The following is a 14,101-nucleotide window of genomic DNA, read 5'->3' as shown; positions in this document are numbered from 1 at the left end:
AATCTGTTTTAGTTCTTTGTAGATTCTGGATATTAGCCCTTTGTCAGATGGGTAGATCACAAACATTTTTTCCCATGGTGTTGGTTGCCGATTCACTCTAATGACTGTTTCTTTTGCTGTGGAGAAGCTGTGGAGTTTGATTAGGTCCCATTTGTCTATTTTGGCTTTAGTTGCCAATGCTTTTGGTGTTTTAGTCATGAAGTCCTTGCCTGTGCCTATGTCCTGAATGGTTTTGCCTGGATTTTCTTCTAGGGTTTTTATGGTGTTAGGTCTTATGTTTAAGTCTTTAATCCATCTGGAGTTAATTTTAGTGTAAGGTGTCAGGAAAGGGTCCAGTTTCTGCTTTCTGCACATAGCCAGTTTTCCCAACACCACCATTTATTAAACGGGGAATCCTTTCCCCATTGCTTGTTTTTGTCAGGTTTGTCAAAGATCAGATGGTTGTAAATGTGTGGCATTGCCTCCAAGGCCTCTGTTCTGTTCCACCAATTGGAACTTGCCCCTACCCTTTTTTTATTTTTAAGAAAAAACTTTGTAATGCTTGTGATTCTGTCTGGGCAAAAATCTGAAGATCTGAAATAACTTTATATCAAACCATTGATCAATAAACAGCTACTAATGAAAAAAAAAAAATCTCTGTTTGGTACCAGTACCAAAAAAAAAAAATCTCTGTTTGGTCTATATCTCTGTTTGGTACCAGTACCATGCTGTTTTGATTATGGTAGCCTTGTAGTATAGTTTGAAGTCAGGTAGTGTGATGCCTCCAGCTTTGTTCTTTTTGCTTAGAATTGGCTTGGCTATGCGGGCTCTGTTTTGGTTCCATATGAAGTTTAAAGTGTTTTTTTCCAGTTCTGTGAAGAAGGTCATTGGTAACCTGATGGGGATAGCGTTGAATCTGTAAATTGCTTTGGGCAGTATGGCCATTTTCACGATATTGATTCTTCCTAACCATGAGCATGGAATGTTTCTCCATCTGTTTGTGTCTTCTCTTATTTCCTTGAGCAGTGGTTTGTAGTTCTCCTTGAAGAGGTCCTTTACCTTCTTTGTTAGTTGTATTCCTAAGTATTTTATTCTCTTCATAGCAATTGTGCATAGGAGTTTGCTCTTGATTTGGCTTTCTTTTAGTCTGTTATTGGCATATAGGAATGCTTGTGATTTCTGCACATTGATTTTGTAACCTGAGACTTTGCTGAAGTTGCTTATCAGTTTCAGGAGATTTTGGGCTGAGACAATGGGGTCTTCTAAATATACAATCATGTCATCTGCAAATACAGGCAATTTGACTTCCTCCTTTCCTAATTGAATACCCTTTATTTCTTTTTCTTGCCTAATTGCTGTGGCTAGAACTCCCAATACTATATTGAATAGGAGTGGTGAGAGAGGCACCCTTGTCTAGTGCCAGATTTCAAAGGGAATGCTTCCAGTTTTTGCCCATTCAGTATGATATTGGCTGTGGGTTTGTGGTAAATAGCTTTTATTATTTTGAGATACGTTCCATCAATACCTAGTGTATTGAGGGTTTTTAGCATAAAGGCTGTTGAATTTTGTCAAAGGCCTTCTCTGCATCTATTGAGATAATCATGTGGTTTTTGTCTTTGGTTCTGTTTATGTGGTGAATTATGTTTATAGACTTGCATATGTTGAACCAGCCTTGCATCCCCGGAATGAAGCCTACTTGATCATGGTGGACAAGCTTTTTGATGTGCTGTTGCAGTCAGTGTTATAGTTTCATTTTCTTTAAAGATTTTAGAGTTGTAACGATCTGTTCTTTAATAACTAGAAACAATTTATCTTTCAAGTATTTACATTTTTGTATCTTGATATTTTATGACTTTCTCAATTCACTTAGCTTTAGCAGGGCTTATATTTTAAATTAGAATTTTCTATAAACACAATCAGGACATCTGTGAAGACAGTTTCTCTTAATTTATATTTCCTTTATTTGCCATACTGTACAGGCTAGGGCATTCTGTACAGTGTTGAAATGCTCAGAGCAAGGCCGGGTGCAGTGGCTCACATCTGTAATCCCAGCACTTTGGGAGGCCAAGGCAGGCAGATCACCTGAAGTTAGGAGTTTGAGACAAGCCTGGCCAACTTGGTGAAACTCCGTCTCTACTAAAAATTCAAAAATTATCTGGGTGTGGTGATACACCTGTGATCCCAGCTACTCGGGAGGCTGAGGCAGGAGAATCACTTGAACCCTGGAGGTGGAGGTTGCAGTGAGCCAAGATCATGCCACTGCACTCCAGCCTGGGTGACGGAGCAAGACTCTGTCTAAAGAAAAAATGCTTAGAGCAGACATCCTTACCTTGAGTCTGACTTTAGTGAAAAAGCAGTCAATACTTTATAAAGTTCTATATTAGCTGTTTATTTTCCCTAGATATTCTTTATCAGACTGGGAAATGTTTGTTTTATTCATAACTTGCTGAGTTTTATTATCAATGGTGTTGGATTTTGTCAGGTTAATAACTACTGACATTATCTTTTGATTTCTTCTTTAATGTGGTAAATTAATTTTAGAATATCACACCAGCCTCACATTCCTGAGTTATGCCCTACTTGGTCACTATATATTTGTGTGTGTGTGTGTGTGTGTGTGTGTGTGTGTGTGTATGTGGGTGTGTGTATGTGTGTGTATATATATATATATGTATATGTATATGTATATATTATATATACACACACATATATATACACATACACACACACACACACACACATATATACACACACACAAATACATATAGTCACATGTAGCCAAATTCCATTTGCTAATTACTTTGGAGATTTTTATGTGTATATTTATAGATATTTTTTAATAACTAGAAACAACTTGACTTTAAAGTGTTCACATTTTTGTATCTCGATATTTTATGACTTCCTAAATTCACTTAGCTTTAGCAATTTCAGTGAAATCTATTTCCCTTTCCCCTTGCAGTGTGAAGTATTTTATGCTGTTCCTCAGAAGGTGGAGCCTTAAACATATGCACAGCTACCTTGGTGTGACAATGGTTTTAAACAGGAGTCTCTTTGACTATCTTTCCCTATTTCTCTGTTAAGATGACTACCTCCTTGGTATTATTTTCAGCCCACTAGGCTCCATTGCCTTCTATCTGATCACTCCATTGTTTTCAACAATTCCTTAGAGTATAAATTATTAAGCAGTTTAATATAATTTTAAGTCAGGCAGGGCTAGTTTTTGAGGCCAGTCTTTGAGGTTTCTTTTGACCTTGGGAAGGCTCCTTAGCTATCTCTTTCCATGGAATTATCTGGCCTATGGTTTATGTTGTTGTGTTTAATTAAGGGAGCTATTTGTTTGACACTGTTTCAAATAAATTCCATTCTTTTGGAGAGAGCTTCAGAGCTCTATTCTTATGGACTGCCACTCCTTCTGGACAAAATCTCTGAACCACCATTCTGGGTAATGAGTTGGGTGGTAGCCATCTAGTTTCTCTTGTTGTGAACCTCTGCCTTACAAACAAGCTGAGGCAAGGGCAATCAGGGTCCAAATCTGAGTTCACTGTGCCTGGGTAGAGTTTCCAAACTGTGGGTGGGGCTGGGGGAAGCAAAGGAGCCCCAAACATCTTAGTTGTGTTCACCAGGAATTTAACTACCTCAAGAGCTGGTAGGGATAAGAAACCTGGAGGTGTGCCCCTCCTGTCGATATATGACAAACCTTGATTAACAGCTGGAGTTCCATCATCTTGGCAGCATCCATCCAGAGTGAAACTTCTATAAAATTGAGCTGTGAAGAGTAAAAGGTAGTCGATTGTGTCTTAAATGCCACAAATTATCTTACCAAGTTTTTGGTTCTTACCAAGTTTTAATAGAATTTCGTATTTCATTTCCTATATACTCTAGACACGTTCAGACCTCAAATGGCAAGGTTTATGATTTTTTTTTTTTTGTCAGTTTTACTAGAAAATGAGTTTGCAGAGCCCCCTATCTACCATCTAAAGTGGAACTACATATAGTCATTTAACAATATTTAGCATTTTCTGTCATCTCATTCTGGAGAATCATAGATGTGGCAGAAACATATATTCCTGAAGAAAAAAAAATATGTCTCCCTTTTGGGTACTGTGATTTCAATAGGGTGTGGGATAAGTACATGACAACATGCATGGGATACTCTGTTCTCTATAGATCAGTGCTTTTGACTTAGAGAACACAGAAGGATATGTTAACTGTTACTACTTTTAACATGACAGTCTGGTTGTATCATTTAAGATTAAATTTGCTTGTGAGTAAAATAGTAAAACTGTCCCAAATTAAAGTTGATAAAAAAGATAAAAGTTAATTTCTCAACCATGTTGTATGGATGTAAGCCTGATATTGTGGCCTTGCTCCAAATCAATCATGAATTTTACCATTCTGGCATCAGAATGGAATGAGCACTCAGACTTGCACAGAACTTGGAAGAATAGCAAAGAATTTCTGGATACTCTTCACCTGGGTTTCTCAAATACTAATATATTAAGCCAGTGTTTTAAGAGGTTTCCAGAATTGCCAAAATATTCACTTATATCCTACTTGCCATAAGTTATGTCACATGACACCTTGGAGAAATAAATACAGTCCTTATTCTAGATGGTATGGCCGAGTGTTAATAAAAATTACTGGTTCTGTATTCCTAGAAGCAGGCTAGAATGGATATGGGGGCCTAATGAATAGCAGATTCTGATCCACTGAGGAACCGCTGGAGATGGTTTCAGTTTGATCAATAACAAAGACAGTGAACCCTGAGACCACACTTATGCAGAAGACTCGTTGAAATGGAATGCGATTCTGGAAATTAAGACACACGGGTCCCTTATCCCTCATACCCCAAACTGGATGATCACAATATCCTGTAAAAGGATGACAGAAATCTTGTGTCTACTTTTTCTTCTTTTCTAGGGAGTCTATGAACAATTCAAGATATCATCTACTATTGAATGTTCTAAAACAACTTCTTCACAATGCTGCTCAGAAACACCATGACAAATTTGAATCAGAGCAGTATCTCCAAAAATGGGAGGCAAATTAGTTTATCATTTCAGACAGGTCTTAACAAGAAATAAACATCAGCTATCACCACACATAAAACATTTAAATTCAATAAAATCCCAAATGCAAAAAGCAGATCATAGAAATCTAAGTTAAGAAAAATCAGAGTGAACTTCTGACCTTATGATGACATTTTCAACTCTGAAACTTATTAAAAGAATTATAATAAAAGCAGCATCTTTTTCCATACCTATAACTGCCATGTGCACCCACAGCAGCCAGATTTTTTGGTCTCTAATGTTCTTTTCCTCTAAAAGGAACCAGGACTCCCTAATATAAGAGGGTATTGAATAATGAGTTGATTCCATGACTCAGGACAAGAGGCATGGGGACATGAACCAACAAACAGGATCAGTCTAAAACATCTTCTTATGACCTGAAAACAATATTCCTTTAAGAAGTCAAAGGAAAAAAAAGTAAAAGAAAAACCAAAAAACCCAAACAAATGTAAATGGATTCCTACTGGTCCCATTATGTCAATTTGAGCATCAAATTATCATAATTACTAGATGCTTCTCAATTTATGATGGGGTTATATCCAAATAAACCTATCATAAATTGAAAATGTCATACGCCAAGTGTGCGTTTATAACCTACAATATTTCCAGCTTAACAATGGGTTTATCTAGACACAACCCCATTTTAAGTTGAGGAGCATACTCTGACTGAGTATGTCTTACTCCATTTTGTGTTACTATAAAGGAATATCTGAGCCTGGGTAATTAATAAAAAGGTTTATTTGGCTTGCTGTTCTGCAGGATGTACAAGAATCATGTACAGATTCTGCTTCTGGTAAGAGCCTCAGGCTGCTTCCACTTGTGGCAGAAGATGAAGGGGGCAGACATCATATAGCACACATCATATAGCAAGAGAGGAAGCAAGAGGGTGAGGAAGGAGGTGTCAGGCTCTTCTGAACAACCAGCTCCCATAGCAACTAATAAAGTAATAACTCACCCCCTAATCCAGAAAGGACATTAATTTATTCATGAGGGATCTTCCCTCATGACCCAAACACCTCCCATTAGGCCCCACCTCCAACACTGGGATCAAACTTCAACATGAGATTTGGAGGGGAAAAGTAGCCAAACTATAGCAGCATTATCACTTTTGTACCATTATAAAGCTGAACATTGTAAGTCAAACCATTTTAAGTTGGGGATTACAGGTGTGAGTCACTGTGCCCAGCTGTGATTTTTAAATTTGTGCATACTTGGTTTGTAATTTTAGCAAATAAAGTATTTTTTATGTTTTCAAAGGGACTCTGACTTCCAACATAGTACTGCCAAGATTGCATGATGATAGAGTTTCATTGAAAGGCTGCCAGGGATCTTTCTTGTATGACAATTCTTAATAATACTACTGGGACGTGCAGTGACCCATAACGGAGTTGTGCTGGGTTAATACCCAGGGAATCTTTTGAGGTCAAAGAAGAAAGTTCAAGAGAATGAATACAGGAAAGATGAAACTGGAAATAAAAAATAGGAACATAAAATTTGAAAGCCAAGTTTTATATAATCTTGCTTTATAAGTTTTATAAGATCATTGCAATATCAATACCTGAAAAATACTTTAAAAATTATAACTTATGATTATAGATGCCATTAAATGGTAAAAGATAGAATAAGTAGTCTATCAAAAGAATAATTTGACCAGGATATATTCACAAAAAGAAGAAAGCTATCAATACAAATGATCACTTTATAAATGTTTTAATACCATGGAATAAATTCACAAAGGATTATTCTTAATCTTAAAAAAATCTAATTCATAATGCCACAATGGTATCATGTTTTGTTTTGGGGTTTTTTTGGTTGTTGTTTTGGGATGAAGTCTCACTCTGTTGCTCAGGCTGGAGTGCAGTGGTGCGGTCTCAGCTCCCTGCAAACTCCACCTTCCGAGTTTGGGTGATTCTTCTGCCTCAGCCTCCCAAGTAACTGGGATTACAGGCATCCGCCACACATCCAGCTAATTTTTGTAATTTTAGTAAAGATGGGGTTTCGCCATGTTGGCCAGGCTGTTCTCAAACTCCTGACCTCAGGTGACCTGCCCACCTTGGCCTCCCAAAGTACTGGAATTACAGGCGTAAGCCACTGCACCCAGACTAATGGTATCATGTTTTATAGCTTGATTTAAAGGCCTAATTTTTTTTCAAAGTTTATCAACAGCTCATGTACCAGCCATCATATAGGTGCTGGTGATACATGCTGAACAAAAAAAAGTCTCCAGACAAAACAATCCCCTGTATAATCTGAAGGGTGCCAATTTTGTATTGAGGACACTGTCCGCCATATCATACAAGTTGAATTATGTTGATGCTTTAATGGCATTCATTTCTTAATAGTCTATTTCAATTTTCATTTTGTATTCAATCCAGGGCTTAAATACACATGACTATAAATTTTCAGAGATGACAAAGTCTCTCCATAGATTACTTACCCACTACAAACTAAATCTTTACAATGGACTTATGGCAGCTACCAACTTACCCAAATTATCATCCTTAGTTTCACTAATGTAAGGACCTGTACTTAAATGTTTTGACAGTAAAACATGACATACAAATAATCTACAAAGTATTCTTCCCTAAAACGTTTAATCTGGACCTAACAAGCCTGTGGACTTACATATTGTACAGAAAACACAACCAAGAACAAGGCTAAATGACACTATAAAGAAAGAAATCTAAACACATAGCAGACAACATTTCTGGGCTACTCAAAATTCAATGTCATTTTTTTAAAAAGGAGGAGAAATGTTCTAGACCAGTGGCTCTCCAACCCTGGTTGGTATCACAATCACCTGGAGAAATAATATAAAAACACAGAGGCCCAGGCTTATAAGATAGGGTTACACTTCTGTAGTTTTACTAAGTTCCACAGGTGATTCTGATACCCACTATAATTTGAAAGCATACATTCATATGGTTTCTAGGCTACAATACACTAAAGAGAGAGAACCAAATGCAATGTAGAATCTGCAATGGATTCTCGTTAGAAAATGAATAGCTGTAAAAGATGGTTTGCAGGCCAATGAAGAAATCTAAAGATAGAATGATATTACAGAATTATGAATCTTAAGGGTAATTATGGTACTATGGCTATATGATATTGTCTTTATGTTTGGGTAATACACATGCTGATGTAATAAGGGTTAAAGTGTGATGATGTCTAAAATTTATTCTCCATGGTACAACAAATATACAAAAAAAATAAACATTAACAATTTTGAATCTAAGTGGGGGTATATGGTATATATTTTACTATCTTTCAAAATCTGCAACAATTGTCAGCTAGGTTCACCATCTTTTATGGGCAGGATTTGTGGTATCCCAAAACAATCACACTAGTAACATCAAAAAACACTGGTCATAGATCACCATAACAGATATAACAATGAAAAAGTTTGAAATATTATGAAAACTACTAAAGTGTGACACAAAGACACAAGATGTGCACATGCTGTTTGGAAAATGGTGCTGATTGATTTATTCACTGTAGGGTTCCTGCAAAGCTTCAATGTGTATAAAACACAGTAACTACAATGAACAATTAAGCAAGGTATGCCTGAATCCAGTAAAACACTTCATGGGCAGTAAACTGTGAACATGGCAGGTACTCTACATTCCTCACGTCAATAACTTTCTCACCAAAATTATCTTCTCTGAACTCTAAGGCATTTAGTGTGGATATAAAACATCCCACATTCTTAAGCTAAAAAGATTTCTCAGCAGTATGAATACTCTGATGTTGAGCAAATCCCAGGTCATGACGAAAGTTCTTCACACATTCTTTTATGTTCATAGGATTTCTCATTAATGTGAATTTCCTGGTGTTGAGTAAATTTTTCATACACAGTGGAGGCTTGTCCACACTCCTTATATTCACAAAACTTCTATTATGAATTTTCTGATGTCGAGTAAGCTGACCATTCACAGTAAAGGCTTGTCCACATTCTTTACATTCATAGGGTTTCACATCAGTATGAATTCTGTGATGTGCAGAAAGGACTGAACTAACTCTAAAGGTCTTTCCACATCCTTTACATTCACATTCACAAGGCTGCTCACCAGTATGAATTTTAACATGTTGAACAACGCTCGAGCTACAACTAAAGGTCTTTCCACATTCTTTACATTCATAGGGTTCATACTAGTATAAATTCTTTGATATGCAGTAAAGACTGAGCAAAATCTAAGTTTTCCCACATTCCTTACATTCACAAGGTTTCTCAGCAATATGGATTCTTAGATGTACAGTAAGTTCATAATTACTACTAAAGCCCTTTTCACATTCCTTACATTCACAGGGTTTCTCATCAGTATGAATTTTAACATGTTGAACAAGATTTGAACTATGACTAAAGACTTTCCCACATTCTTCACATTGATATGCTTTCTTACCAGTATGAATTCTCTGATGTATTCTAAGGTTTCTACCACCAGTAAAGCATTTCCTACATTCTTGACATTCATAAGGGTTCTCACCAGTATGAATTCCATAATGTCCAAGAAATTGATAATAATATCAAAGGTCTTCCCACATTCCTTACATTCAAAGGCTTTCACCCTAGTATGAATTTTCTGATGTTCAGTAAGTTTGTACTGATATCTGAAGGTTGTCCCATATTCCTTACATTCAAAGAGTTTCTCACTTGTATGAGTTTTTGATGCCAACAAAGTTGTAGGTGAAGTCTAAAAGCCTTCCCACACTCCTTACATTCATAGGGTTTCTCATCAGTATGAATACTCTGAGGTTGAACAAGGTTTGAGCCACAATTGAAGGCCTCCTCACACTCCTTACATTTAAATGGCTTCTCACCAGTATGAATGATCTGATGTTGAGCAAGCTGTGTCAGAAGACTAAAGGCCTTTCCACATTCTTTACATTCAAAAGGTTTCTCACCAGTATGAATTCGGCAATGTTCAATAAGCTGGTAATGATATCTAAAGGTCTTCTGACACTTCTTACATACAAAGGGTTTCTCACTGGAATGAATTTTCTGATGCTGAATAAGGTTTGAACCACGATTAAAGCCTTTCCCACACTCCTTACATTCATATGGTTTTACACCAGCATGAATACTCTGATGTTGAACAAGGTTCGAGACACGATTAAAGGACTTCCCACATTCCTTACATTCAAATGGCTTCCCACCTGAGTGAATTTTCTTATGGCAATTAAGCTGGATGGGAAGACTGAAGGCCTTGCCACAGTCCTTACATTCAAAAGGTTTCTCACGAGTATGCAATTTCTGATGTCGAATAAGGTGCATATGAAGTCGAAAGGCTTTCCCACATTTCTTACACTCAAAGGGTTTCTTTCCGGTATGAATACTTCGATGTTGATTAAGATTTGAACCATGACGAAAGAATTTCCCACATTCCTTACATTCAAAGGGTTTCTCGCCTGTATGAGTTTTCTGATGCTGAGAAAGTTGTAGGTGAAGCCTAAAAGCCTTCCCACACTCCTTACATTTATAGGGCTTCACACCAGTGTGAATACTCTGATGTTGAAGAAGGTTTGAGCCACGATTGAAGGCCTTCCCACAGTCTTTACATTCAAATGGTTTCTCACCAGTATGAATGTTCTTATGTCGAGCAAGCTGTGTCAGAAGACTAAAGGCCTTTCCACATTCTTTACATTCAAAGGGCTTCCCACCAGTATGAATTTGGCAATGTTGAATAAGTTGGTAATGATATCTAAAGGCCATCTCACATTCCCTACATACAAAGGGTTTCTCATTGGAATGAATTTTTTGATGCTGAATAAGATTTGCACCACGAGTAAAGCCTTTCCCACACTCCTTACATTCATATGGTTTTACACCAGCATGAATACTCTGATGTTGGATAAGGTTTGAACTACGGTTGAAGGACTTCCCACATTCGTTACATTTAAATGGTTTTTCACCTGTGTGAATGTTCTTATGGCGATTTAGCTGGTTGAGAAGACTAAAGGCCTTTCCACATTCTCTACATTCAAAGGGCTTCTCACCTGCATGAATCTTCTGATGTCGAACAAGCTTTGTCAGAAGAGTAAAGGCCTTCCTGCATTCTTTACATTCAAAGGGTTTCTCACCAGTATGAATTTGGCAATGTTCAATAAGTTGGTACTGATATCGAAAGGCCATCTCACATTCCCTACATACAAAGGGTTTCTCATTGGAATGAATTTTCTGATGCTGAATAAGATTTGAACCACGATTAAAGGCTTTCCCACACTCCTTACACTGATAAGGTTTTACACCAGCATGAATACTTTCATGCTGAGTAAGGTTTGAGCTACGATTAAAGGACTTCCCACATTCCTTACATTCAAACAGTTTCTCACCTGTGTGAATATTCTTATGGCTATTAAGCTGGGTGGGAAGATTAAAGGCTTTTCCATATTCCTTACATTCAAAAGGTTTCCCACCAGTATGAGATTTCTGATGTTGAGTAAGTTGTATGTGAAGTTGAAAGGCTTTCCCACATTCTTTACATTTATAGGGTTTCTCTCCAGTATGAATACTTTGATGCTGAATAAGATGTGAACCACAACTAAAGTATTTCCCACATTCCTTACATTCATATGGTTTATGTGTATTGTGAATAAGAGAAGCATGAGGATAAGTAGGCATTTCTTCATAGTTGATCATCTTCTGATTGATATTGATATATCCTTCTTGATGTCCCTGTAGTCCCTCAAATCTACATCTATATTCTGAGACATTTCTAAAATAAAAGGCCTCAAGGCCAAGTGTTTTACTTATTTGCCTTATAACCTGTTTTGGTAAATTTATTTCAGAAATATCATTTTCTGGTGATATTTTCTCAGGTCCACATTTTGATTCCAAATCTGAAAGAAATGAAGAAGACAAACATAGTTTATTTTCCTATAACATACATGCATACAAAATCCATTAAACAAAAGGCCTAAGTATAAAATATAATACTTTCATGGACCTGAAAAAGAAAAAGGGTGCCAGTAATGAAGAAAGTTTAGGTAAGATGGTGATTTTGTGAAATTTAGGTGTGAATCAAAACCATTTGGTAAGCTTATTACAGATATTGACATTCAAGCAACTCAGATGTGCAGAATCAGAATTTTTAACTAGAGAAGATGTATTTTTTTTTTCTTTTTTTTTGAGAGGGCGTTTCACTCTTGTCACAATGGCATGATCCCAGCTCACTGCAACCTCCACCTCCCAGGTTAAAGTGATTCTCCTGCCTAAGCCTCCTGAGTAGCTGGGATTATAGGCATCTGCCACCATGCCCGGCTAATTTTTGTATTTTTAGAAAAGATAGGCTTTCACCATGTTGGCCAGGCTGGTCAGGAACTCCTGACATCAGGTGACCCACCTGCCCTGGCCTCTCAGTGTTGGGATTACAGGCGTGAGCCACTGCACCCGGCCTGTATTTTTTTTTTTAAGAGACAGGGTTTCTCTCTATTATACAAGCTATAGTGCAGTGGCATGATCATAGCTCACTGCAGCCTCAAACTCCCAGAATCAAGCAATCCTCCTGCCTAAGCCTCTCAAGTGGCTATGGCAACAGGCACATACCATCATGTCTGGATAATTTGTTTTTCTTTTTCTTTAGTCTTCCTGCAGTCCAAAGTCTGGCCAATTCTTATTTTATTCTTATTTTTTTATTTTTACTTTGTAGAGATGGTGTCCTGCCATGTTACCCAAGCTAGTCTTGAACTCCTGGCATCAAGCAATTCCTCCTGCCTCGATCTCCCAACATGCTGGGGTCACCAGTGGGAGCCATCACACCCAGTCAAAGCTGTATTTTTAATATCTCTACCAGATGATTCTGATTTATACCAAAGTTTACAAATCATACTTAAAACTGGTTTTGAATGGTTTATCTTTACTCCGAAAATAAAATCCAAATCCTTAACACAGAGAACAAAACTTCCTATCAGGACACTGTACTCCTTTATGACTGATCTCTACCCACTGCCTCCTTTTAGCAACCAGAACATGATATAACCTTTCTCTTATCTTCTTCCTTGCTTAGACTATTTCATCCTCCAAGAATTCTCTGGCCTGGCTCTTTGTAACAAACATACAACTCATCTATTGCCAGGCTACAGTGCAGTGGCATGATCTCAGCTCACTACCTCCTGGGTTCAAGCAATTGTCCTGCCTCAGCCTCCCAAGTAGCTGAAACTACAGCTGCCCGCCACAAAGCCCAGCTAATTTTTGTATTTTTAGTAGAGACAGGGTTTCACCATATTGGCTATGCTGGTTTCGAACTCCTGACCTTGTGATCCACCCACCTCAGCCTCCCAAAGTGCTAGAATTACAGACGTGAGTCACTACACCTGGCCCCTAACTCATCTTTTAAGCCTTAGGATAAATGTTTTCCTCAGAACATCTGAATGAATGGATAAAGCCTCTGTGACATATGAGACATCATAAAACGACAAAATATTTGAATTTCCGAGGTCCTAGAGACGAAGACAAAACATAAAGGATAGAAAATCTATTAATGAAATAATAGCAGGAAACTTTCCAACTCTAGTAAGAGAAGCATACATCCTGATACAGGAAGCTCAGAGATACTCAAATAAATACAACACAAAAAAGTCTTCTCCATGGCACATTATGGTCAAAATGTAAAAGTCAAAGACAAAGGAGAATACTAAAAACAGCAAGAGAAGAGCATCTAGTCACTCACAAGGGAACTCTCATCAGCCTAACAGCAGATTTCTCAACAGAGAGAAATGAGATAGAATGAGATTATATATTCAGTGCTGAAAGAAAAAATTCAGTCAAGGATACTATCCTCAGCAAAGTATTCAACATAAATGAAGAAGAAATAGTCTTTCCGAGACAGCAAGAGGTGAGGGAATTCATCATCACTGGACCAGCCCTACAAAATATGCTTAAGAGTCCTACACCTAGAAGTGAAAGGACAATATCTACCATTATGAAAACACATAAAAGAGGCCGGGCGCGGTGGCTCAAGCCTGTAATCCCAGCACTTTGGGAGGCCGAGGTGGGTGGATCACGAGGTCAAGAGATCGAGACCATCCTGGTCAACATGGTGAAACCCCGTCTCTAC

General features: G+C 37.6%; 1 protein-coding gene across 8 annotated transcripts in view; it reads right to left on the bottom strand.

The window, feature by feature from the left end:
• Nucleotides 1-8,340: 8,340 nt before the first annotated feature.
• LOC108285674 (zinc finger protein 780B) overlaps nt 8,341-14,101 on the bottom strand; it is an 18,029-nt gene continuing 12,268 nt past the window's right edge. For all 8 annotated transcript variants that reach the window (XM_037729474.1, XM_017502978.2, XM_017502975.2 and 5 more), the window contains one exon: nt 8,341-11,885. In XM_037729474.1, the coding sequence (XP_037585402.1) occupies nt 9,610-11,885 (2,276 nt within the window). In that variant the 3' untranslated portion in view covers nt 8,341-9,609. The remainder of the gene's footprint in view (nt 11,886-14,101) is intronic.

Source organism: Cebus imitator, unplaced genomic scaffold, assembly GCF_001604975.1.
Source record: "Cebus imitator isolate Cc_AM_T3 unplaced genomic scaffold, Cebus_imitator-1.0 Scaffold306, whole genome shotgun sequence".
Taxonomy (NCBI): Eukaryota; Metazoa; Chordata; class Mammalia; order Primates; family Cebidae; genus Cebus; species Cebus imitator.
The sequence above is the reverse complement of the archived record's forward strand: the minus strand, read 5'-3'. Positions and strand labels throughout refer to the sequence as shown.